General features: G+C 55.3%; 2 protein-coding genes across 2 annotated transcripts; one reads left to right on the top strand and one right to left on the bottom strand.

Moving 5' to 3' along the window:
* Positions 1-4,359: 4,359 nt before the first annotated feature.
* On the top strand, positions 4,360-13,821 carry CSDC2 (cold shock domain containing C2). The gene is made up of 4 exons (XM_039725233.1): positions 4,360-4,913; positions 10,980-11,245; positions 11,584-11,706; positions 11,975-13,821. Exons 1-4 carry the CDS (start codon positions 4,704-4,706, stop codon positions 12,135-12,137), a joined length of 762 nt encoding a protein of 253 aa, XP_039581167.1. The 5' UTR covers positions 4,360-4,703; the 3' UTR covers positions 12,138-13,821.
* A 2,017-nt stretch (positions 13,822-15,838) lies between these two features.
* On the bottom strand, positions 15,839-25,837 carry PMM1 (phosphomannomutase 1). Its single transcript, XM_039725232.1, has 8 exons — positions 25,216-25,837; positions 25,004-25,121; positions 24,052-24,128; positions 23,800-23,891; positions 21,513-21,612; positions 20,643-20,718; positions 17,813-17,928; positions 15,839-17,029 (listed from the first exon to the last, which is right to left on the bottom strand). Exons 1-8 carry the CDS (start codon positions 25,282-25,284, stop codon positions 16,907-16,909), a joined length of 771 nt encoding a protein of 256 aa, XP_039581166.1. The 5' UTR covers positions 25,285-25,837; the 3' UTR covers positions 15,839-16,906.
* Between the last annotated feature and the right edge of the window lie 262 nt (positions 25,838-26,099).

Genomic DNA, 26,099 nt, shown 5'->3' with positions numbered 1-26,099 from the left:
CTCTTGGCACCCTCCATGTACTGATACACATTGGTGAGGTCCCCTCAGCCTTCCCAAGCCTGAACAGGCCCAGCTCCCTCAGCCTTTCCTCGGAAGAGAGGAGCTCCAGCCCCCCAATTATCCTTGTTGCCCTCTGCTGGACCTGCTTCAGGAGCTCCGTGTCTCTCTTGCACTCAGGAGCCCAAAGATTAAAGTCTCTGCCACTTCTTCAGCTGTTTGTCCACATCTCCAGCAAACCTGGGTGGGTTTATAACGCTCTTTGCACCTGGAAGTCCCTCACAGCTGTGTCTGCCCAATGCTTAGGTCAAGATTCTTTTCAGGGACAAGCTGCCACGGTACAGAGCTGGAATAATTTGCAAGTGTTAATTGCCAAAAAGAAACCAACCCCCATTGTATAATTTTTGAGGCTCGGTACATCCTGCAGTGTGAGGGAGAAGCAGCATGAGGGATGGCAGAAAACAAGGGGGTGTGCTAACGTCTGAGGTTTGTCAGGGAAAATGAAAGGAGGTTGTTTGAAGTGTGCTTAAAAAAAGATCTGCCAGGAAAACCAAACATCCCTGGCTGACAGTGAAAACTGCACTGTCAGCATCATGGCTTTGATGCTGAGGCTAAGTGTGTCATCCCCCACACTCCCCAGCAGCGTGTGGTGGGACAGTAACGAGCAGTTTAGGTAAGAAATCATTAAATGTTGAGCTGTCTGGGAAAGGGAGGGGGAAACAAGGTTGGAAATACCCTGGTCAGGCCTCATTAAGAAGGGACTTGTGTTGGACAAGGAGGTGTTGATTTCTCCCCAATTACTTTGTTTCATCAGGGTCTATTAGGTTGTGGGGTTGTTGTTTCTTTTAATAAACACGGCTGGTCTGCCCGTGTTTGGCATGTTAGTATTAAATAGGGAGCCCAGAAACAAGATTTCCCCTGTCTCCTGAGGAGAGGAGAATTTTTCTTGGAGCAGCATCTACTGTCTCAGCAAGGAGCTCTGCTGCCAGCACAGCAGACACCACTCTATCAGGACACCTCAGCCCAAATCCCCCAGCGTTTCTTGCTCTTCTTGTCCTACTTCAGGGAGCCTTACAAAGGCTCCTTTCTCCTGCCCGCCCCTCACGGCTGCGCTAATCTCGGCACAGCACAGTTTTGCTGGCACACATGCTGCATCCCTTGCTGCTCTGTCCTGGCCTCATGCAGGTCTGGCAGTGCAAGGTTTCACCTTTATCTAGTGCAGCTTTTGCAGGTGTCTGTAGCTGCTTCGCTCAGAAGAGTGAATTGTTCTCAGCCCTGTCCTGACGGCAGGGGAAGAAATAGCTTTGGTATCACACAAGGAAAAAGAACTCAGGCACTGTTGGTTCTGGCAAGGTGATCACTCTGGGTGCTTGTATATAATAATATATTGTAGGGTTAAGTAGGGGCATCTGCTCAGGGAATAGTAGACTGAAATACCTGGGAGAACATGGGAGATGGAGAGCAGTGAATTTGGACAGAATCATGTCATGCTTCCATTTCTATCCCATTCTTGAGCTAACATTTTCCATTCTTCCAATAACCGTGCCCCATCAGGGACTTTTGGATGCCCAGTACAAAGCACACACATCTTCCTTCAGCCTTACCCACAGCCCCCAAAAAGCAGCGGTGTGAGTAGCAGGTCTGCAAGGCATTGCTTCACACTGTCTTGGGTCCTGTGAGTGAGGTCTTTCACGTGCTGTGAAGTGCTGGCACCAAGCAAGATGTGCAGAATCTGTCTCCTGCATCAGCTCTCTGGTTGCCAACAAGGATTGAATGCTGTGGGCCACTCTTCAGTAAGGACAATAAGATTCCTCTTCTCTCTGCTGCTGTGTGTTTTGCCGAAACTTGCAGGTACTTTGATTTCACGCTGGAGAAACTGAATTGAAATGTGTGCAGAGAAAGCTGGTGATGGCAGTGTGGGATGAGCTCCACTGCCTCTGGTAGCAGGCTACAGTAACCCCAGAGCTGAGTCTGGATGTCAGTGTTTCAGCCTGCACCAGTAACATCCCAGGCTCCGGGAAATTGTTTCCAGTCTCACTTTCTTCAGGTAGCCCCTCCCCAGTCCCAAGTGGTGCATGCCTGGGCTGTCTACGCATGACAGATGTTGCTCTGTTCCACCTAGGTTTTCTCCCTGGAGGAATTCCATATTTCCTATGTGCTGTCTTCAATGTAAAAATAAAAACAAACTCTAAATTATGCTCTGTAAAATATGGGTGTTGCCTCAACTCAGCTAATGGTAGTGCTCAGAGTTACACTGTATTTATTGCTGCTGCTGAAGTGTCTTGCTGTTGGAGATGATGTGAACAGCTTGGTTTTGCTGAGTTGTCTCCTCCCAGGAATACTGACATGGTGAATACCCAGAAATCCACAGTGCCTGTACATACCTTTTCACACATAGCCATAAAGTCTCTAGAATCTCTCTCAGCAGTATTGGGGCTTTTCCAGTATTTCAGGGCATGGTTCTTAGTTGCTGGGTTGGGTTTTTTTTAAGCTTTAGCTGCTGGAATCCAGGGGTTGCAGAAGAGTTTTTCTGTCCCTCTGAGAAAACACCAGACATTTCTCATTCTCTTGATTATACAGGAAACTGGAAAATAATATTTGAAGTTACCCAAAGGATTGGAACCTTTGAGGAAAATGAAAGGAGCCCCCAAATTACTTGGTTTAAGATTTCCTCTGTCCCCACATGCCCATGGCTCTTGGAGAAAACTGTCTCAGGAATGTTAGGGGAGGTGAGTGGTAATTTGCATCTCAACAGTTCTGGCCCTCCTTTGATTGACTCCAAAGGAATTATGTATCTTCTCACATAAAAAGTCCTCCTCGCTCCTGCCTTTGCTTCCATCTCTGCAGGCATCTCTGGCACCCCCACTCCCACTCTCTGTTTGATCAAAGCTTCTCCTCTTCTCCTTTTATCATTTTTAAAGCATGCCTGCTTTAGAATCCCTGCCTCCTCTGCTGCAGCACATGCCCAGAGTCACCTTCCAGCCAAACGTACTTCAAGTTCCTGTGCATTTTCCTTCAAGAGCCTTTATGTGGGAGAGGCAAAGTTGTCCCCCAAGAAAGGAGAAGCCATCTCAGGATAAATTCAGAGTGGAGACTGAGAGCTGGCTGGGGCCTCCTCTCCTTCTTTTGCAAAGGGTAGACTGGAGAGGTAAGACTTGTAGTGTCTGTAGGGTATGAGTGGGGCTCCTGTTCTGTCCTGGAAAACTGCTTGAAAAGGCACAAACAGAGCATGATGGGCAATGGCAGAACCCACTGGCACTTGGAGTTTCAGTGCTTCTTGGTGGCCTTGCCATGGGCTGTTCTCTTCTGCCCGTGGAGCTTTTTTCTGCATTATAATTCATTGACAGGAGAGAGACAAGTGCTTTGTGATCTCATCCCTCTGTCAAAGCCCTTGGGACAGCCCCATATCAACGCCTAATACCAGGATGGATGGTTGGAGGGATGAAAGGATGGATGGATGGATGGATGGATGGATGGATGGATGGATGGATGGATGGATGGATGGATACAGCCAGGTGGAGCAGTTGAAACCCTCTCTCCTGGCTCTGTGCTGTGCCTCGTGGTTCCCACACAACTTGTGTGCCACCCTGCAGCCCTGAGGGTTGTTTGTGGAAGGTCTAGTTAGCATCACCATCTTCAGCTACTTAGAATGTATCAAGGAAAGAGTTTAAGGAAACAAAGGCAACCCATGACCACCCCCTGTCACCCATGACCACCCCATGTCACATAACAGCTCCCTGCAGCACTGACACTGCACCATGATTGTTTGGGGTTGTTGTAAATTTTATTCCAGGATCACAAGGACTTGCTTGGTAAAGTGCTGATATCGACTACCTTTCTACTCCAAAATGAGGCTGATATCATCTAAATCCCCCCTGAGTTGTGCCTACCCAGCCTGTTCTTACCAGCCTGCAGTGATGGAGACTCTGGTGATTGGCCAGGCAATCTACTTGAGTAATTAACTGTCTGTTCTGTTAGAAAGTGTTTCCTAATGTCTAACATCAATCTTGCTCTTTGTAATTTAAACCCCATTACTCCTCGCCTTATTCCCCAATGGAATCAGCAAAGGATTCTGCCCTCGTGCCACTGCCCTACACCCCTACGATAGAAAGTCTCAGGCCAATTTAGGGCACGGCCTCTGCCCGCAGAGGTGGCTCCCCTGAGCACGATGGCACAAGCACAGGGGAAAACAGAAAGGAAAGATCTTTTGGCACAGTGCACTGATAGAAATGAGCCCCTTAGAAATCACCCGGGTTTGGGATGGCTGGCTGTGAGCCCGGAGGGAATGGGGCAGAAGATGGGTTTGTGGCATGTTCTCTCCTTACTGCGCCAGCGGTGACTGTGGTACCCAGGAGTGCTCGGGCAGGCGGGAAGAGCGGCTGCAGAGCACCAGTGAGACTTGCAGTGACAGGGGAGAGGTTTCACCCATTGTGAGGGAGCCTGTCTGCATCCCTGCCTGCAGCGCACACCCCATCCTGCTGTCCCTACAGCCCGTGGGGCTGCCCCGCTGCGGCCGGCTGTGCCACCGGTGTGCGTCACTTTGCGCAACCGGAGCGATGCGGCCCCCCGGGGCCCGCCCTCGTCACCTCCGGCCCCCCATACAGACTTTCTCCTTTAAGCCTAGCTAGCTCAGAAATGACCAGGCTGATCCCTCCCACCTGCCCGCTCCCCCTGGCCCGGCCCTGACGTCAGGGGAAGGCGTGCGGATGCGTGTGTGTGTTCGAGGCGCACATCACCCATCCGCACATCGCACAGCGCACATCCATCAGCCGGCGGGCGGCCAGCGCACACAGCCCCCGCAGCCGGGCTGCAGGCGACACCGCTGCTCCTCGCAAGGTAGCGGAGGAGCGCCCGGCCCCTCCGAGCACCGATGCTCTGCGGAGCGCAGCGCCAGGGAGCCCTTCGCTGCTGAGGAGGTGAGTGAGGGGAGGCACAATGGCCATGCAGCGCGCCAGGGCTATTGTAGCTGGAGATTAAACTTCACGCATCACCTTCTTCTTTGAAACCTGCTTTTTCCTTTTGACGGTGGAGAGGTGCGAGGATGAAGCGTGACTTCCCTCCTCCGGTTTGGTTATTCCCCACCAGCCTCAGGAACAATAACTCCCCTGGGGGTGGCGGCGGCAATGTTGCACGTCTGCTTTGGCTTGGGGGCAAATAATCCAGGGCTTTGCCACGGAGGGCTGAGCTCAGCTGGGATCCAGCTCTCGGATTGCCGGGTGAGCGGGAGGCAATTTGTGAAAAATCTGACTTATTAAAGTAGGCTGATAGTGATGGGGGCTGGAATTGGGATTTCTTTGGACTGGCTGCACTATTCCTGCCGATGGCAAGTTAGATCCACAAAGGAGGAAGGAAGGACACAGACGAAGATGTCTGTGCCATGTCTTTGAACAGGTACTATGCTAATTTAAAAAAAACAACCCATCACTAGTAAATAAATCTCACAAATTTGGTGTTTGGGAATGATGATTATGCATACATGCTTAAAAGGTAAATCAAGCCTCCATGATGGTTTCTCCCTTTGCTTGTCCTTTGCATTTGTCAGCCTGCTTGCTTTCCCTCATGGCCTCTCTGAGGAATGGGCAGCCCAGCACGGGCTAAGGGAGCTTTTAATAATCAATCCATAAAGGTGACATTCGACATTCATATTTTAGCGCTAAGCAGGCTCTATCGTAGGCGAGACTATCTCAGCAAAGATCTCTGGAGTTGGGAGTGTGATTGGCTTAGCTGGGGAGGGGATGCTGGCAGTGTGCATTGCCCAAAAACCGCCTAGTTTTATTTTTCCTATAGTAATTTGTCTCGTCAAAGGGGTTTGTAATAGGCAGGGTAGGTGAGAAAATGGCTTTGCTTGGTATTTAACTCTTAACATGATCTGGTGACCAAAAACGGGAGAGGGGGGAGCTGAGAGGCTTTCATTAGCATCAGACAGAGACAGCATTTATAAAAATCTGCCAGACACCAAGGCTGTGAGCCTTCTCCGAGGAAGGAAGCACGGAGAAACATAGCCCAGCCAGCGCTGCGGTGGCCCTGCTTGTGGAAACCCCTGCCTGGAGCCATCGTGGTTCCCCAGCTGGTTCCTGCCCTTCAAGGCAGCCCCCCTGGAATGGCTGCTGGCCACCGTGTTGTTGTTGGGTCCCTCGGCAGGTGAATATGCCCAGCAGCCGAAAAATGGGATTTTTGTTTTTGCATTGAGCTCTGGGGACACGCTCATGCGTCTGGAGGGGTGTAGCTCTTCTGTTTCAGCCTGTGTCTAGACAAGCTAAATCTGGGGGGGCATCAGCCTCCCCGAGAATGGCAGCGGGCCAGAGCATTGCTTTCTGTGCTGCACGGGGTGAGGAGATGGCTGCTGGCAGCTGGCTGTGGGGAGCGGGTGTCTTTTTGACATACAGAGACCTTTTCTTCTACTGGGGCGGGTTTAGAGGGGATAGCAAACCTGACTCCTGAACTGGGCCCCTGGCAGTTGCGAGGGATGGAGAAAACGTCATGGAGAGTGGCATGGAAGAGCCCGTGCGGGACATTGCTGCAAAAGGTAGCAGAGGGAAAATCACCTCCAGCTCCTCGGCTGGGGCGGGGGGAGCAGTGGCACTCGGGAGAGCCGAGTGTGGTGGCAGGCAGCATCCGAGCTGGGGATCCACGGAGAAGCGGCGCCGTGAACGGGAGCTACCCGTAAAGGCGGCGGCCGGAGGGTCGCGTCCCGAGCCGGAGCGCGGGGCCGCCAGCACAGCGGCCACCCATCCGCCGATCCATCCCGGGCACGCCGGGGGCTCCAGCGCACCGCAAGGAGCACAAAGAAACGCCGCACGGGAGGGCCGGCTCACCGAGGGCGATTCAGCTAATTAAATATGTATTCCCCCGCCCGGGCGAGGGTTTTTTTTTCGCTGCCACTAATGAACGGGGAGTGGCAGACAGAGGCTGCTGCCTCTTCAAAAGGCTCTTTCCCCTCTTCCAGGGGGCCTTGAAAGGCTGTTTAGTTAAACAAGGTCACAGCCAGCACCCAAGTCAATGTGTTTGGCTTTAAAGAAGGGGAGAGAGACAGTGATTTTATTTGATAAACCGCAGACCTTTCACTCGCTGCTGATGAATGGGGCACTTGGATCTCGAGATAAAAGCTGATGTGTCTACTGCCTGTCTGCCTTAATTGGCCTGGGTTTCCTGCCTCCGCCTGCAAGGCCTCCTGGCTGTCAGCTCCGCTTGCTCAGGAGCCTGCCCTCCCAAAAATATAAAAGCAAAGCTGGCTTCTGCTGCCAAAGAAGACCCTGTCACCAGAGGGCTCTGGCGTTTGGCTTTGAGATGGTTTTTTTTGGGGAGGAGAGAAGGTGGGCAGGGAAGGAGGTGTTTTTTATAAAGAGCATCCTTTCAGGAAGCGCTGGGCTTGCAGCCACTTTCCTCCTTGGCTCGGAGGACTGTCACCCCGGGAGACCCTCGGAGCAAAGCCACCAAGAGGAGAGAGGGAGGAGCGAGGTGGAGGTCCAGCAGTGGCGGTGGAGGGTGGTTACCCTGGAAAGGCTTCCCATGCCCCGCGGCAGAGCCGGGCTGCGGCAGCCTCTCCGCTTGCTTCCTCGAGTGACCCGGATTTCGTCCGTCCCTGTGCTGTATACATGCGTGGGGTGGACATAGTGTCTATAGTGGGGTGGTGTCAGCCAGGCCGGGAGAGACCTGAGGTGGGGAGAGATACTCTCGTCCTCAGCAGACATTACTGTGACCACAGGAGATTGAGGAGAGGGTGAAAATGCCTCTTGTGCCGAGGTACTCCCTCCTTGTCCCCTGCTGGGGCTGCATTGTGGGGAGATGGTTGGGGAGAGGATGGTGGGGTGGAGAGCAGGGAGGGAAGGAGGACAGTAGAGGTTTTCCCTGATCTGATTCTAGCTAGGAGGGGACGAGACACAGGTGAAGATACGCTTGTGTCCCCATTCTTCTTTCAGCCTGCTTTTGCCCTGAGTTTAGTTTCCTCGGCCCCTTTGTTTGCAGCAGGGATTTAAAAGAAGTGGGAGGTAGGATACAGCCCTGGAGACCCCCATGTGCCAAAGCTCCTACACAGCCTCAGCTTCACCAGCACTGCCAAAGCCAGGAATTCAGCTGCTGGGCACCAAGGCTGACCAGGAAATCTGGGATGCTTGATCCAGGTGCAGAAGAGGGGCTGAACGAGACAGCCTTGACCTGGCTCCAGGACAGGGATCTCTGCTCCAAGCAGGAGATAGAGCAGGCAGCTCCCTGACATGAGCAGGCAGTGCATCCACCAAGGATGGGCGTCCTACAGGCTTGCTGTGCCCTGTGCCTGTGTTTATCCCAGTGAGCTGCCACCCTACATCCCCATGGGCCATCTGGAGAGCCCTCAGGGTGCCTGTGGGGGATTGCACTTCACTTGTTCTCCCACAAGGAGCAAGCTCAGCTCCTGGGGCAAACAGCAGCCCAGGAGGGCACCCTCTGCTGCTGCCCTCGGCTCTCAGGAGCAGACTGTCTGCCTCCTCAGCAGTGCCCAGCATGTTCCCATTCTTCACCACCACTCATTCCCCAAAACAGGGAGCCTTCCAGGGCACCTGGGTCTGGGCTGGTTCCTGGGTGAACCCGGGGCAACCCCCTTTGTGGCTGCCACTTCACCAGCACAATTCCCCCTCCTGAAAACCCCCTTGCTTCTTATTTTAATTTTGCCTCTGGGAAACTTCCATTTTTCCAGCCCCTTGTGGATTCCAACCAACTCCCTCAGCATACTAATAGTTTGCTCCAAGCATCCTTATTCAGGTTAAATACCCTCCATTGTCCCTAAACTGCTGGGGGAACAGAAAGGCCTCCTCTGTCAGAGAAAGCCGCACAGAGGAGGTGCACCACCGTGGTGAGGCCATTTTCATAGTGACAGCTTCATGATGTGGCAGAGAACTGAGGGCCATTTCCCTCAAGTCATCCCACTCCTCCAATGCTGACACCTCCTGGGAAGGTGACAGACCCTGCAGAAATGCACGGGGATCACATCATTTTTTGCTGCCCTGAAGTGTCCAGGCTGCTCACCAGTCCAGGCAGGGCGGGCAAATGGGGGCACAGATGGGAGCTGGGAAGCAGTTTGGGGTCTGCTCTGGTTTTGGGGTGCTTCACTTGGGTGCTCCCTGAGCCTCACTGAGCTCCTTAGGCATGGAGGAGGAGATGTGAGCCTGAGCCTGGGAATGGGAGAAGGAGATGCTGAGCCAGGGCTTGGGGGAGATAGATGCTGAAGCTGGGCATGGAAGCAGGAGCTGAGCAGCCCCTGTGTGGGGTGGGATGGGAGCAGATGTGCATGCTCCAGTTGCTGCATGGAGGAGAGCAGCCACTGAAGCACAGGAGGGTTTGGTGTGGGGGTGGTGGGGAGCCAGCAAAGGGAAGGATGGTTTGGAGGGGTTTGCAGCCACACTGGAAGTTGTCTCAGAGGGCAGGAGGAACGTGGTGGCCTGTGCCTTGGAAGCCAACTCTAGTGTGGCCTTTAGTGCCTGGGCCTGGGGGTGAAGCTCTGCAGGGCTGAGAGGGGGTAGCTGTTTGGAGGCTGGCTGAGGCCCGTGTGGGCAGCATCCCATAGCAGAATCCAGGCTGGACTGGCAGCTATAGGGGCCCAGTGGCAGACACAGCCCCTGGCAGAGGAAGGAGATGGGTGAGGGGAACAGGAATTGCCTGGTGCCTCCTTGACACTTCGGTGCTCTAGAAATCTTTTCCCATGTCCTTGGTGCCTGCTAATTTCAGAGTGGAGGTGACCCCCTTTTGTGCATCCCCCCAGGGTCTTCGTGTCTCAAAAGGCCACAGTGAGTCAGAAAAGAAATTAAATATTCTCTGTGTTTCCTGGTGTGTGCAGGTGTTATCCTAAAAGATGCCGCATGCCCCAGTGCGGTGAAAAAGGGCTGATGGGGGTGCTGGGGAAGGGGATGGAATCCGTGGGATATTGGGCTCCTCAGCTCCAAGTGATGGAAACTCCAGAGGAGCAGTGGAAATGGGTGAGCCCCCACCCAGTGCACCCACAGAGGGGTGCCCTCAAGCAACCCCTGGTGTGGGGCACCCTGGGACAAAAGCACCAGCGTCAGATGCAGCAACTGATTGGAATAAAAATCAACAGAGCAAGGCCTTTCTGAGCAAGCAGCTGCAGTGCTGATCACACATCAGAGCATCTGGGAGATTTAAAAATGCACAACCCCTCCAATTTCATGCTGGGGTGCTTCAGTGAGGACAGGAGTGCCCACAATTGTGATTGCTCCATCTGCAGGGTTTCTGCCCCTTAGGGCTTTAACTGCTTGCAAATAGCATGATGCCTTCAGAAACTGGAGCCTGATGATGGCAGGAGGTTGTGCTTGTGTAGTGGCTGGACTGAGGTGCCTGAGGGGCATGAGGGTTGCTGGCAGCCTCACCACAGTCTCCTGGTGTTCCTTCTTTCTGCAGGAATGTGCCTGGATGGGCAGCAGCTGCTGGCTGGGGTTGGGGTTGTGTCCTGAATCCTGCGGGGCTGGAGCAACCTCCTGTGCTGAGATCTCAGACCTCTGACCTTGACATACTGACCTGTTGTCTCAGCCTTTTTTCTTCACTTTTTAAATCAGAAATCAGGATAGGGAAAATTCTCAGAGCCTGGGACTAGAGGCCCAGGCATGCTGGCACTGCATGGGCATCCTTCCCAAAATGGTCCCTGCCTGTGGCAGCCCAAGCTCCACTGCTTCTTTTCCCGGGGTGAGCTTTTTAGTGACTTCATCTCAAATATGTGGGATTGTCCTGGCAATTGAAAGGTTGAACAAACCAGGTTGTTCTCTTGGGACTGATTTTCTGGAATGTCCCAGATGACACTCCTCACTCCAAGCTGGGACAGGCTTCCTGGGGCAATTCCCAGTGCTGGAGGTTGGTGTCCAACCTGGCTGAAGGCTGGCACCATGTGGGAGCTCCCTGCTCCCACAAATGGCTGGGAGCCGAGGGACAATTCCTGACAGAAAATTGTGCCAAAAACCTCACAGAAGGTCCTGTAATCCCCAGCCCCTTTTGCTCCCCAGGTCACCAGCAGTAGGCCCACACGCCTGGGCATCCTTTCTCCTGCTGCCCACCCGCCCAGAACCAAAACGGAGGAGCCCAGCGACCCCACCATGTCATCGGAGCCCAGCGCCCCGCCGGCAGTGCCACCCCTGCACTCCCCCAAGTCGCCGGTGTGGCCCACCTTCCCCTTCCAGCGGGAGGGCAGCCGCATCTGGGAGCGGGGCAACCTGCTGCTACGGGACCTGCCCAGCCCCCTCCCCACCAAGAGGACCAGGACCTACTCGGCGTAAGTACCTGCTGGCTTTGGGACTGTCCAAGGGAGCCGTGGTCACCTGCAGTGCCTGCAGAGCCCTTTGCCACCGCGGTGCCCAGCGCTGCTGCACTCCTGCCCAGAGTGCTGTGGGTGGGTGCCACGCACGCGGACTGTCCAAGGGAGCCGTGGTCACCTGCAGTGCCTGCAGAGCCCTTTGCACCTGGTGCACTTTGCCACCACGGTGCCCAGCGCTGCTGTGGGTGGGTGCCACGCACGCAGCCCAGAACCGTTGTGTTTGTAGCAAAAATCCCTCCCTGTGCCTCCACCCGGGCAAGTGCCACCAGTGCAAAATCTTCCCATTCCTCCTGCAGGACAGCGCGTGCCTCTGCTGGCCCCATCTTCAAGGGTGTCTGCAAGCAGTTCTCTCGCTCCCAGGGCCACGGGTTTATCACCCCAGAGAATGGCACCGAGGACATTTTCGTGCATGTGTCTGAGTAAGTCCCAGGGCTGTGTGGTGCTGGAAGACCCCGGGGAAGCCATGCCATCAGCATGGAGCTGGAGGCTTATGGGCTGGGGTGTGGATATCTCCATGGGGTGGACATGGGTCTCTGCTTGTCCTGTACCCTCCATCACCAGTGGGTTTTCTTTTCCAAGGCACAGCTGGTGGGTCAGGTGCCTTCCTTCATTTTGGGTGGTCTGGGGCAGGGGTCCATCTCTTGGCTGTGGCACCACCACCACCACCTCTCCTTTCCTCTCCTGCAGCATCGAGGGAGAGTATGTCCCAGTGGAGGGGGACGAGGTGACGTACAAGGTCTGCCCCATCCCTCCCAAGAACCAGAAGTTCCAGGCGGTGGAGGTGGTCCTCACCAACTTGGCGCCCCACACGAAGCACGAGACATGGTCTGGCCAGATCATCGGCTCCTAGGCTGCCAGGGGGGCCGCCAGCCACTCAGCCCCATGGAGCAAGCCTGCCCAGCCGCTCCCGAGGGGCGTGGGGGGAGCCGAGGCGGCGGCGGGGCTGGGGCTGCCCCAAACACGCAGGCGTTTGCGTTCAGTGTCTTTTATAAGGTTACGGTTTCCTTTCTCTGTGTGTGTTTGTAAGTGTCTGTCGAGGGGGACAGGGGAAGTGGAGCCCTCCCTGACTGTCCCTCAGCTCCGGGGGCAGCACCGAGCCCCATGTTCCATTCCTTGCCCCTGAGGCCATGGGGAATAGAGGAACCAGTCCTAGCCCCAGCCCTCCAGCTCTACTGGGCTGAAGCAGGTGCTGAGAGCAGGAGGGGGTGGGGAGAGGCTGGGTGGCTTGGCTCACCCTCCTGAACTCCACTCTGGCAAGATGGGCACCCCACTCCGTCCACAGTGGGACAGCAGCAGTGGGACATGCCCTGGTGCAGGGACAAACAGGGTGCTGTGGGGTGGCATATCACTGTGCAGGGTCTGGGTGGCTGAGACCCATCCCCATCGCTGGCAGCTCACAGCACCCACCTGAGCCACATCCCTCCATCACAAGATCTCAGGTCAGCGGTGCCACGGGGAGGTGAGTAGTTCACAGAAAGGAAAAATTTGGTTTTCAGAGGCAGACAGCTGCTGGCAGGGCACCTGGGGCACTCGGTGCTGTGCCTGGGGGGCTGCACCTTGGCACGGGGCAGGGGGCACTTGGCACCTCTGTGCTCCCCACTGCTGCTGGGCAGTAATGCACTTTTCTTGGCCCAGTGCTGATATGGTTCTGGGGAGACAGACACTTTCTCCTCCTTCTCTTGCCCCCCGGCCCCCTGGGGACCCCTTTCCCACGCGTGTGTGTGTGTGTGCATGTCTGTAGCTTGCTGGGGTGGCGAGGGGCTGAGGGGTCTGAGCAGCCTCGGCCACGGGGCGAGCACAGCCACCTCCTCCCCAGCCCCTCGGTGTAGGCAGGGTCTTGTATACAAAGCACAAACTTTGGTTTTGGTCTTTTCTGCCATACCCTGGCCAGGTGGGCTCCCACAGCCCCAGGGAGCGATGGGGCAGAGGGCACGGGGACAGGGACAGCATGCACTGGGCTGGTCTTGAGCTCACCCCAGGGAAACAATGCTCCAGGAATTACCAGCATCTTAAGGGGTTCACAGCAGGCTGGGGACAGTGGGGTGCCAGCAGGTCCTCCCAAGCAGGGCAGGAGGGGATAGGCAGCTCCTGGAGCACCGTGCCAGCAGGAGCTGCTGGCACTGCTGGTGCTCAGCATGGATGGAGTGGGGTGTTTGCCACCTTTTTGCTGCTGCTGTTGGCTAAGTGGGGAGAGGAGCAGAGCAAGGCTGGTGCCACGCAGGACAGCTGGGCCCTGCAGATTCAGGAGGACCATGCTGGTGTGGGGATTGCCCCAGGACCCTCCGGCCCATCTCACTGCCAAGCCAAAGCCTGGCTCTCCCAGGGGCTGTGGCAACTGTGGCTCAGGCTCCAGGCATCCCCAGGACATGCAGTCAGCTTGGCCAAGGCAAACTGTTGGATTTTTTTTTTTTTAAATAAACTAAAAACCTAGACTTGTTGGTGTTTTTACAACTCTAGTGTGGTTCCCGCCTGTCTGACCATGTGTCAACCTTTGTAACATTGGCAATAAACCATTAAAAGTGACTTTCCCATGAGCCCTGCCCATCCTGGCTCTTTGTCCTGTGTGCATGTGTCACAGTGACTCTCTCAAGTAAAGTACCTGGAGCACCCAGGAATTTACCCAGACATCAGAAAGGACTCACGCACGGTATGTCCCCGAGGGGGCTGGAGATGCTCCACACTGTGGGCCTGGGACAGGAGGCTGCTGCTCACCTGAGGGGTGACCTGGAGTGGGGCTGCTCCCCCACTGCTCTGGGGACTGTGAAGTGTGTCCTGCCCTTCACCCAGCACAGCCCAGCACAAAGCACACACTGCATCCAGCTGCTGCGTGTTGTGGCTTTAATAGGATTGATTTTAATTTTTTAATATACACATCTATGTATTTAAATATATTTCTCATTTAACAGTTGTCATCAGCCAGACAGGAGCTGCCCATCTCACACTGATATGGATCCAAACAGCAGGACAGTCCCAGGTGGGGCCTGCCACGTCTGCTTGCTCACACCCATGGGGAGAAACCCCCAGTGATGCTGTGGGCACCCACCATGAGAGGAGCACATGGCAAAGGGGCCTCAGGGAAATGCCTTTCACTTCAAAGGTGCACGTCACCTCAGCCCCCAAGGCCACCACGGTGCCCCACGCCATCAGGGCCAGACCCTGCTCTTCACTCATCACTAAGGTCATTAGAGGTCCTGCTGGCTATGAATACTCACAGGAAAAATAAACTCCCCAAGACTCACACATATCCTGATCCACAGTGAAAGAGAGAGGAAAGAATCACAAAACACAATTCCTCCATGAAGGTTGCAGTGGAGGGCCAAAACGTGTGACCTGTGAAAAGGGTATCCTGCATACAAGCTTCTCCAACAGATCCTCTTGTCCCACACAGAAATCTTCCCTGGGTAGAAAGAGGAATTTGTGGATTTGCTGGGGATTTCTGGATGCCAGGCAGAGTGCTGTGCTCATGCAAATGTGCTGCATCAGAGATCTGATGTGCTGTAGTTAGGAGGTGCAGCCAGGTGGAGGAGAGAGCACCCCAGCAGCACTGGTCATGCAGTGTCCCTGCTCCTGTGGCCAGGCAGCAGTGCCAAGGGCCACCAGGGACTCTGCCCATGGCAATGTGGGGATCCAGCCCTGCCCTGCGTCTAAAAGCACCAGTGTCTCTCGCCTGAGGAGGCTGGTGGTGCCTTGGTAGGTGGCGGTAGGCAGCTGAGAAATTCCTCTCTGCAGTCCAGCTGCCAGTGGAAAATGGAGAGCCACAATGAGGAAACCAGAAACAGAAGAAAAAGGGGAGAGAAAACAGGACCAAGAATCGGGCAGTGCCATAACCAGCAGGGATGAGGCAAGAAAGGTTCCTGTAAAGAGTGGGAGAGGGTTTGCAGAGACCTCCAACATTCTCCAGGTCTACAAACACCAGATCTGCGTACCTTGGGGAGCTACAAGCAGGACATCTCCCTGGAGGGCATCCCTGAGCTCCTTTTGAGCACCAAGTTGTGACAAGCGTCACCATTGTGGCCACACACCACAATACAACTGCCGGGAATAAAAGGACAATGTGAGGGACAAGGTCAAAGGCTGAAGGAGAAATGTGGGTTTGCAACCCACAAAGATCCAGGGAGAGGAAGAGGATATATGACAATTGCACTGGACATCCTGCCTCCCTAAAGGTGAGCTTGTGAACTGGGTGTGTGGGATGAGATGGGGGAAGAGCAAGCTTGGAGGGCACTGCTGAGCAGGCACCTCCAGCAGCTCTGTGAACCAGGTATGGCCGGTGTTGGCCCCTGCTGAAAATGCCTCTGGCAGCAGGATGGAAAGCTGAGCACTGGGGAGGGAGGGGACTTGGTCTGTTATGAATGCCCAGGGTAAGGTTTTATAAGGACAACTCGGGGAGCTGGGCCTGTTTAGTCCAGGAAGAGGAGACTGAGAGAGGATCTCATTAATGCATATAAACATCTCAAAGGCAGATGCCAAGAGCATGGTGTCACATTCTCTTTGGGGTGCCCACCAACAGGATGATGAGCAATGGCCATGAACTAAAACACGAGGCTCCACTTCAACATGAGGAAGAACTTTACACTGAGGGTGGCAAAGCACTGGAACAGGCTGCCCAGAATCTTTCTGGAGACATTCAAAACCCACCCAGACACATTCCTGGCACCTGCTCAAGGTGACCCTGCTTTGGCAGGAGGGTTGGACTAGATGATTTCCAGAGGTCCCTTGCAACCCTAACAATTCTGTGATTCTGTGATGCTCAATGGATGCAGGAGTGAGAAGACCACTGGAAATCCTTCTACCCCAAACTGTTCCATAGCATGAAGTGCCAGGATCCTCCAGCTGTGCCAAGCAAGGTCTGACTTGAAAATAGAGAATAGTATAGGAAATAAACCCTAGGTGGTTTTTGTAAGCTAAAGAGAATTGGTTTCTTTATGCACCTGAGCAAAGCTCAGAGCAGCAGCCCAGCCATGTTAAAACTATCATTCCCAGGTCATCTGCAGGGAGGAACTGGCACACTGTGGCACTGAGGGGAAGGACACGGTGACCTCTCCATTAGAAAGTACAACAGTGCAACAAGCTGGGATCTCAGCTACTCCTTCCTACCACAGGCTTGGAGCAAACAGCCTTCCTGGCCTCCTGCCTTGGAGCAGTTCTGGTGAATTCCTTGAGCCTCAGCAGCCCCAGCCTCTCTGGCCAAGGTGCAAGGGGCAGAGAAAGGCGAGCCACACGTTCCCTCATGAACAAGTGTTATGACAAAGTGAGTGGAAAAGGAGAGGAGTGGAGAGGGAGTGCAGGACGGACACACTCTCACTCTTTGGCCCTTTCAAACACTTTCTGACCACAAAAGCCTCTGCATCACCACCCAGCACAGCTGAACTGTCAAGAGAGAAGCTTCTCTGGAGGCGAGGAGGGTCTGGTGCCATGACCCCCAGCCCCACACGGGGAGCACTGAGGGGCTGCTCAGCCAAGGGCCGCTCCTGCCTCCCACCCACACTCACGTGTTACATCCTGACCAGCTCTGTCAAGTGTTTGCTTGGTCTACCCTGAGCAGATTCCTCACATGAAGGTGCTTTTCCTGGTGGGGGGAGAGGGTGGGAGCGGGGCAGGGCTGCAGGGAGTGGGCAGTCAGCACTCGTTTGCTCTTTCTGGGAAGAAGATTTCACGGCATCGCTGGACCGTGTCCTGCGGGGACTGGACACTGTGTCCTACAGTGCGGGGATCATCATAGATTTCATAATCGTTCCCTCCCTGCAGGGGAACAGAAAACAGGGACAGCATTAGCAGGGTCTTGCCAGAACAAACTCATCCATGAATCCACATTTTGCTCTGTCCCGTGGGAAGCTGGGCTGGGAGCCAGAGGCTGGGCAGGCAGGGACTTGGTGGGCAGGGGCAGGCAGGGCTTTGCTGGCCCACGGGAGCAGAAGAGGCTGGGCTGGGAGCTCTGCTCCCTCCCTCTTGCCTCCCTCTTCAGTGCCAGGGGAGGAGCATGGAAAAGATGGGGAAGGTTCCAGATCGGCAGAACTTGCCCAGGAGCCTGGGTTAACCCCTGCCCTGCCTGTGGAGGGGCTAGCAGAAGGTGGGATGGGCACATCTGGGGAGCAGAGGCTGCCAGCATCTGGGAAGGGCTGAGTGAATGACCAAGCTGATCTCCAGCAGTAAGCAAGCTTCATCCTCCACTGCTCTAAAGGGAAGGTGAAGCTGATCCTGCTGTTGAGGAGTTCTCTCCCAAGTGCTGGGAGCTTGTGTTCTGGGTCATGCAGGCCACAGCAGTGGCTGCTGCCTCCCGAGGGTGCTGGGGCAAGGGAAGCAATGCTGAGGTGTACTTGCTTCCCAGCACAGTGAATCCAAGGTGATTTCCCCACGAGCCAGCAGAGCCATCATGAGAGCAAACCCACAGCATAGGGCAGCATCCTCCCCCCTCACACCACTAAAGGTCTGTGTTGGCACCAGTGGGACCATGGGACCCACAGGACCCGTGATGGAGCAGCAGCAGGGAAAGCAGCCAGTGTGGGGCGAGTGGGGCATACTCACAGGGGTTGTCTCGTTCCCAAAGAAGTGGATGGTGTCAAATCTCTCGTCGTCGAGCACATTGAGGCAGTAGCGCTTGTCCCAGCCCTCTGGGAACACATCAAAGCTGATCATGCCACCTGCCAGGAGAAGGGAGGGCATCAGGCAACACTGCTGGGAGCTGGCAGGGTGTCCCCCCACCCTGGGATGGGCAGGAGGATGGGAGTGGGGCTGGATGTCTGGGGGGAGCCCCCACCCCAAACACCAGCTCTGCCTTGGTGTTCCTCTTGGCACATGGCTAGGATATGGCAGAGGCTGTTCCTATGACAACAGGCTGCAGTGACATCAGCATGTCTGGGGTGACATTAGCACAGCTTCCCTGCAGGCAAGCAGGAACCAGAGGGTTCTTCCCAAGAGAAGAGGGTTCTTCATCTCTTGGTGGGGAGATTTTGGGTCACGCCTTGCAGATAGCAGCAGCACGTTCTGTGTCCCAACAGGGGACAATGACCTTGGAGACTGGCACCAAACTCTCTCCTAAGCCCCTGCTAGACATCACTGGCCCTTCCAAAATCACTCTTCTGATGCTCCTTAACTGTGCAGGGACTGGGGTCTCCTGCATGCTGTCTCTGCACACTGATCAAGGACCAAGCACCTTGCCGTGGAGGTACCACCAACCCACTGACATAATCAGGGCACGACCCTGACCTGTGACCTCTTGACACAAGAATTTAGTGAGGGTTGCCAACATCTGGAGAGGCACCAAGTCCCATCTGACCAACACAGAGTGGCAAGGGAGCTTTCCCAGAGAACATGTGCATGGACATGGACACCCACAGCCACCCAGGGTTAACCAGGTGTCCCAGCCCTTGCTCTTAGAGCAGGCAGAGTTTACCCCAGCACTCTGCTGCTTTTTGGGGGTGCTTGGAGGCAGCAGCTTCCCCATCCTCAAGTTCCCCACTGTGTCCACAGGCTGCAGAGAGACTCTTGTCCCAGCACCAAGACAGGAGACAAGCTCTTCCCAAAATAGAGCCTGCAGCTTAGGGCACATGCATGCTTGAGTCTCACTCAGAGCCAGAGGTACAGAGATTCGAGCTGGCATGTGTGACCTCCTGCCAGTCAGCTTGTCTTCTCCAGGCAACCTACTGCAGTATCCACAAGAAATCCTGGAGTTTCACACTCTCCTTAAATGATAATCCCACCTCTCTAAGGAAGAGGGTGATGAGAAAGATAATCACAGGGTCAGTTCCTGCTGAAGAAGAGGTACTGACACCCCAGGTTGCTCAAACATGCAAGCCCTGATGCCACGCACCTCCCCTTCCTGGCTGTTTGGAGTGTCCCTGTTGGTTTGGGGATCCTGAACCAAGCCTCCTTGGAGCCTGAGAAGATGGGGATGGAGCCTATATGTCCACCTTGCAGCAGAGAAACTGGACAGGCCACTGTGATAAGGATGGGAGCAAGTGCCCTATGAGCCCAGGGGAGGCTTGCAGCAGGATCCAGCATCAGAGAAGGAGCTGAATTTGGTGACACCCTCTTTTCTTGCATCCAAAGCCATTTACCTGTACAAACCACTGCCTCTCCCTGCATTCTAACCCTCTAAACAGAGCTGGGCAGTAGGAAGGGGCTCTTGATGTCAGCTGGTGCAGGTAAGAAATCAGAGGGTGAAGGGGTGTTGTGAACCAGCCAGCACTGCTACTTCCCTAGGTACAGCAGGGCCTGGGGGGCTGCAGGGAGACCTCCCACCACCTCTGGGCCTTGAGTCCTCCACAGCCAGCAGAAGGCACATGGAGCCAGCCTGGCAGAGGAGCTGTGTTTCTGCATGCCCTTTTTTCAGATGCCTGACCTGAGACACCCCACATTTTCTTTGTGGAGAAGCAGGGGGCCCACAGCTCCCCTTCATGTTCTTATACTACAGGCCTGGGCTCTGTGTGGCAGCTCCCCAAAGCCCAGGGAGAAAGGCCCATTGTCCAGCTCTCACACCCTGTGCCTGAGGGCACACAGCAGCAGGGCCCTTGTCTTTCTCTGCTCTGACAAATGGTGTGTGCCAGTGCTGTGGGCAGCACAGAATGCCCCTGGCAGGATGCTGAAGGCAAGTGAAAGCTCTTGGAGGATCAGAGGGCCTGGGGTGTCACCCACTGCCTCAGCCTCACCACCCCCTTGCCCTCTGGCTGGGCTGCCACATGGAACCTTCCTATCTCACACCCCTGCAGAGGATCCTCTTCTAGCATCACCCCCACAACTTACACACCCTCATTTTTCTCCCTGTCCTGGCCAGACACCCAGGATTGCTTAAGCCCCTCCTTCAGCTCTGCACCTTTGGTAAGTTGGGTGTCAGACCATCCCTGGAAGTGGCCCTACAAAAGCCCATGGCAGGGAGCTGCAATCTCCTTACTCCTTGTCAGATCTCCCTCCAGGAAGAAAGATACTTCCCTTGCAGCTAACTGTCCCAAAAAAGCCCCAGAGCCAAGACATGCATTAGTCTCCTGTCCCATTCCTAGAGAAGACTGCATGTGCCTGGGGCTGGCTGCCATGCTGCTGGTGCTTGAGCCAAAACAGATCCATTGGGCAGCAGTGGGCTCCACTAGCTGAGATTAAGGCAGGGATAATGCCACAGGATGGAAACCTGTCTGTCTGGCCGATTCCCAGCGAGGGAAGTCTGCAGCATGGCTTTCTCTCTGCATGGATGCAGACGTCATGCATGCAAATGTGACTCCCCTGTGGCAGCTCTCCAGGACCAAAATCTGCTCTTCCCAGGGTTTCCAGACACTCAGAGGGAACAGCTGAGATTCCTGCTCCCTTTCACAGAATTTTATGGGAAATATGATAAAGGCAAAGCCAAGGAACCCTCCCTGCTCACCTCGAGAGAAACGCAGGCCTTTGCCAGCAAACTCCCTCTGCAAGGCTGCCACAAACTTCTCCCGTATCCGCTCTTTCTGTGGAGATCAGGAGGAAAGGGAAGAAAAGAGAGTTTGAACAATTAGATGTTGAGTCTCCCAGAATCCACCGTAACCTTCTGCTGGGCAACTCTGCTCCCTCCCCAGCTGCCTGGGGCCCCAGTGCCATGCCATTTAGCCAGCTGCCACCAGCCTGCCCAGTGTCCAAGCAGGCCACCAGCTCACTCCACTGGGAGGAGCAGATCCCAGATTTTCCTTGGCAATGAAATGCCACTGCTTCAGTTCCTCACAGCCCAGTTCATAACCCAAACCCTCCAGGTTTGATTAAAAAGTCTTGCAAAGACCAGCTGATCCCTCAACCCAAGATAGCTTCTCCAGGCAGAAACCGGTATGAGCATGGGCCAAATCCTCTGGAGACCTGCCCAGCAGACCTGCCATGACCCTCCCAGTTTGGAAAGCCCATTAGTTCCAGCTCTGTTGGGGCTGGGGAAATGGGAGAGAGAATACAGCTGCTGGGCCATCTTTGGGTACTGCAAATGAGGAAACACACTGCTAAAGAACTGCCTCATTCCCTGAGGCTCTCCCACAGCACAGGGAATCCTGCTGGCCACCCCCTTGCGTTGGTGGTCCCTAATGAAATAAAGTTTCTTTCACTCATTTGTGTCTTCCTTGGGTTTCCTGGCTCCCAGTCCTGTCTCCCCCTTGTTGCATATGCACAGCTTGAAGCTGGACCTCCCTTCTCCTTGGGAAGGGGGGGGAACACGTAAGACCTGAGATCTGGGCTGGTGCAAAACCAGCCAGGGGGAGGCTGAGCCCAGCTCTGGCCCTTGTACCTTGTCCAGCTCGGAGAACTCGATTCTCTCCTCCGGGGTGCAGCTGCGGCCAATGGGGGAGATGTTCAACATTCCATTGCGAAACTCAATGAAGGTCCCTCTGCAGGGGGCAAAGGCACCAGGTTACTGGGGCAGGGAGAGGAAAACAACCTTTCCAGGAGAATGGCTGCTCAGTGAGGCTCTGCAGGAACGTGCAGGAGGAGAGAAGCCATGCCAGGTCACAGGTCAGGCACCCACAACTGCTTAAGGTCCCAGGGTGTTTTATAAAGTTTTATAAAAAGAGATTGAGAAAGAAGAGAAATAAACAGTCCCTCCGTGGCCTGGGGATAGGCTGGAAGCAATGAGCTTAGGGGAGATGACAGATGACATTTTCTAATGTTGTGATAACTGCAAAGACAGCTATTCCCTGGCCTGGACCAGCTGCCTCATGAAGCTGTGGCACCTCTACCCCTGAGGCTCTTAAGACACGCTGTGTGGGCTGGGTGAAGCTGGCAGTTACTTGGGGCACTGGGATGGCCCAGGTCAGTGTGACTCACTGCTATGTCCGGCAGCAGGCTGAGGAGCAATCAGTGCCTCCTCAAGGGACACAAATCAGGGTCTTTGTATCTCCCTCTTGACCCCTGCACCTTTGACTGCAGCTCTTATCTAAGGCTGCACAGACAGGATCCAGTTCCTGCTCGCCACCCTCACCTTGTGCTGGGGTCACTTCTCGGCCGCTTCCTCGCTGGGGTGCTTGAAAGCACTGAGCTGGCAGAAAGCTGCTCCCTTCTTTTGTGTCTGGTAAAAACCCAGCTACTTCTGTTTGCTTATCGAGGGGTCAGACAGCTGTACCAGTACTGGTAGGGCAGAAACAACAAGGGATGGCAGCCCTGACAGTGTGAAAACAGACAAATTCTTGTGCTGGAGAGGGAGATCCTCTCCCCTGTCCAGCTGAGGACCCCTGAGCTCATTGTCCCTCCCAGCCCTGCCTGCTGTTTCTCTGTGATAAAGTGCTTCCCACCCCGAGTCTGGAGGAAAAGCTCTCCCCCTCCTATCTCCTGACACAGTGAGGAACATCATGGAATGGACACACAGGCAGCCATGCCTGCAGCCCAGGAGCAGCATCTCTGCAGCACCGAGGGTTTGGTGGCCCACACCCCAGGCCAGGACTCAGGAGATGTGGGTTAAAGTCCTTGCTTTGCTAGAAATCCCATAAGGCTAAATCCACAGAGCTGCTTGGGAGCTGAAACTCCACCAAGGCTGTTGGGTAAGCAGACAGCAATGAGGCAACCAAACAGCCTTGAGGGCTCTGGGTCCCAGCCCGTACTTTCCGGGGCCTGTTCTGCCAGCAGTCCTGTTGCAGGGAGCCACCCTAGCACCCCTCTCTGGTCCTTGTACTGCCACGTGGTGACTCACAACAAACAACTAATCTGGTCACAGTTTAGCAACTTCTATCAGATTCATTTCACCTGCTTGTGTTCACTGTACAAACACGGGAAGAGCAGGAAAACAATCAGCCATGGCAAGGGGAGGGCAGAGCTGCTGCTCCCAACAGCCCTGAGTGGCTCACGTGTTCCTGAAACTGTGGTCTGAGGTGAGGTTTGACCCTGCAACCAGGCTGGTTTAACTGCAGGCTGCATCTGAAAGAGGTTCTCCTGATCCCCCCTTCCACCTTCACGCCATTAGTTCTCTCTCTCTGTCTCTTTCTGTGCTAACAGTGAGCTGATCCAGTGGAAGACCACCCTTTCCTGTCCTGGTAGTGGCCTGGTCTTCCTTCAGCAGAGGTGTACCAACCTCGCTCACCCTCTGGCTGCTGGATCTCAAAGGGAAGAGCAGAGAGGAGCACAGGGTAGGGAGCAGAGCAGGGCCAGCCAGCAAACCGGGTTAGAAACAGTGGGAAAAGGGGTGCTCAAGGACTTCCCATCCTCAGATCCATTGTTTGCCTGGTTGGAAACATATACTACCAGTGATGCCTGATGCCCTGACCAGTAACAAGCTGGCACCATTGTCCTAAATGAGACACACATGGTGGCTGCACTCTGCTTCCCAAGGAGGAAAATCCAAGGGGCAAAAGAGCAGGCATTATGCTAAAACATAATGCAGACTGTTCAGAACAAACACACTCCTCCATTATTTGCCCACAGTGCTCAGCTCAGGGAGACAGTGACCCTACACAGTGCCTGTGGGCGCTAAGATAAAACCTGGAGCAAGACAAGCTCTGTAGATCAGCTCTTTTTAGGGGAGATCTGGAGCTCAGCTCCATAGAAATCAGTGTCATGACTTCCACTCTGTAGGCTTGAGCCATTACCGTTTCTTGGGCAGCTTCAGCAGCGCCATGTAGTTGAGACAGAAGTTGATCAGATCCTGCAGCAGCTCCTCCCCCAAGTGGTCCTGAATGGCCTGCAGAAAGAGAAGGGCAAGTGACACTGCTTGACTTCCCAGGAAGCCCACCTGGAAAAGGTAGCAACTGGGGAGAAGAGGCCGCCCCTCTGCCTGGGTAGGGCAGGCGCTGCTCCCCAGGGAGCAGGAGAGCCATGGCTGCAAAGGGAGCTGGACTCACCTGCTTGGAGACCAGCTGCCCGTTCTTGTACTGCACTGTGCCGTTCTCTGCGAAGACGTAGTCAAACTTATCAATGACTGAGAGGGGGAGGAAAAAAAGAGGAAACATTACTACTGCTTGGGAAAAGGAGCAAAAAGGACTGGCATCAGGACTGAGTGATGTCTTCTTGTTTCCCTCCACAGCTCCTGTGCTCTGCAAAGAGCCACTGGCCATCCTACGCTGCTCGCTTTCGGCAAAGTGGATGAGGAGATTATCTTCTGCTCACGGGTGGGGAGGTGACGCACGCAGGGGGAAACGACCTGACTGAGGTCACGGGTTGAATCAGTTGCACGACGAAGATAAAGGCTCACAAATGTTTGGCTTTCAACTACATACGTGCTACTCCGCTCCCTGCTGTGCCCTCCCCGCTGCCAGGCTGCTGGGGTGATGTGGTTACTGGTTATCTAACTCCAGCCCCCCCTGCAAGCCAGACACGCAGCACTGGCGCCTCAGCAATCGGCCTCAGCCGGGAATTTCTCGGCCTCCCTCCACTAACGAAGTGGAAGGCAGAGCTTGGAGCCCAGTGGCGCTTGTCATCCATGCCGGAGAAGGAGAACACGGTGGAGGAGGCAGTCGCTGCCTCCTTGCCCTCCCACTCCTTACCCTACCCCATGCCCCCATCGGAAGGTGAGGAGGAACCTGCGGGGACCCCAGCACGGAGCAGCAGGGAGGCGAAAACTGCAGGCGGGGCGTGCAGCTGTCAGAGCTCGGAGGCAGCTCGTACCAAACGAGCCGGCAGCCCAGGACTGGAGCCGGCAGCACGGATTGGAGCATCCCTGCCTGCCCTCCACACCCGGGGAGAGGGAGGCAAGCAGCAGCTCCCGCCTGGGCACGGCCAGCCTCGCCAAGGGCAGCCTCGGGGTTGCATTTAGGGCACAGCCGCCCCCCGGGAGACCTCGCCCGCCCCGCTCACCTTCGTCCCCTTCCCCCAGCTGCTCGGCTATCTTGGCATAGTCGGAGCCTCCCACCACGCCGATGTGCACCCTCTGCCGCAGCTCCCGCAGGAACGCGTCCACCTCCGGCTCGATTTTCTGGCGGGGAAGCAGCGGTGAGGCCGCAGCCGGCGGGACGAGCTCCGCCTCGCTGGCCGAGCCCCCCGCGCCCCGCGCCCCCGCGCCTCGCTACCTGCCGGGCCGGCGTCAGGGTCCCGTCCACGTCGAAGAGACAGAGCACCCGGCCCCGCGCCGCCGCCATCCCGCCCGGGCAGTGCGGGCGGGGCGGGACCGCGGGGGCTGATGGCGCCTGCCCGCCCTCAGGGGCCGCCGGGCGGGACGTGCCGGGCCGGCGCCCCTCGTGCGCTCCCCCGCCGCCCCTGAAGGATGCACTCCGGTGCCGTCTTGAACGGCCTCGGCTCTTTCCTAAATCATTTCAGAGCCCCGAGTCTGGGGGAGGGTGCGCGTGTGGCGCGCCTCTTCACGTTCGCTGTTATTCCCGCAGTGCCCCCGGAACTGAGGGGTCTGGCTCTGGATTGCGCTGCCTCCGAAGTTCAGCTCCTCTGGGGGTTTCCGTGTCCGAGTGAAGGGCACAGGAGCAGCACGCACTTTCCTGGACAGTGCCTCACCTTGCTTTTCCAATGGGATGCTGTTAATATTTTCACTGGGGAAGCGAAAATACCCTCTGCACAAAGCCAGTAGCTTTTGCTTTGACCCCCCTACCATTTGCCCCACGAGTCATTTAGGATTTAATTAGACCATCTGGTCAGACCGTATTCATACAGCGCTGTATTATGGTGGCCTGATGCTGACAGCCGGCCCCATACCCCTCCTCCTCCCCACCCCCCGGTCTCTTACAGTAATTCCTGAATTATTTTCCAAAATCAAAACCAGCTTATGTGGAGCATCCAGTGCTTTCTGTTCAAAAATTAGCTTGCATTCTCTCCCCCAACAGCTCAGTGTGCTGAGCTAGATTGGAACTGAGGAGATTTATTCTCCTTTTACAGTCTGATTGTTTTCGCCTCAGTATAATTTGTTCCAGGATATTGTGCAACCCCTTTTCCCAGTTCTCCACGA

The sequence above is a fragment of the Passer montanus genome, unplaced genomic scaffold, assembly GCF_014805655.1.
Source record: "Passer montanus isolate IOZ18808 unplaced genomic scaffold, ASM1480565v1 scaffold55, whole genome shotgun sequence".
Lineage (NCBI taxonomy): Eukaryota > Metazoa > Chordata > Aves > Passeriformes > Passeridae > Passer > Passer montanus.
Note: the sequence above shows the minus strand (reverse complement) of the source record. Positions and strands in the feature narration are given on the sequence as shown.

Excerpts from the sequence above, each read along its gene's own strand:
- CSDC2 (XM_039725233.1), top strand. The coding sequence starts at position 4,704 with ATGCGTGTGTGTGTTCGAGGCGCACATCACCCATCCGCACATCGCACA. Across the intron at positions 4,914-10,979 it reads AGCCCTTCGCTGCTGAGGAG|GTCACCAGCAGTAGGCCCAC; the intron begins GTGAGTGAGGGG and ends TTTGCTCCCCAG. Across the intron at positions 11,246-11,583 it reads AGGACCAGGACCTACTCGGC|GACAGCGCGTGCCTCTGCTG; the intron begins GTAAGTACCTGC and ends TTCCTCCTGCAG.
- PMM1 (XM_039725232.1), bottom strand. The coding sequence starts at position 25,284 with ATGGCGGCGGCGCGGGGCCGGGTGCTCTGTCTCTTCGACGTGGACGGG. Across the intron at positions 23,892-24,051 it reads GGCAGCTGGTCTCCAAGCAG|GCCATTCAGGACCACTTGGG; the intron begins GTGAGTCCAGCT and ends CTCTTTCTGCAG. Across the intron at positions 20,719-21,512 it reads AGTTCTCCGAGCTGGACAAG|AAAGAGCGGATACGGGAGAA; the intron begins GTACAAGGGCCA and ends TGATCTCCACAG.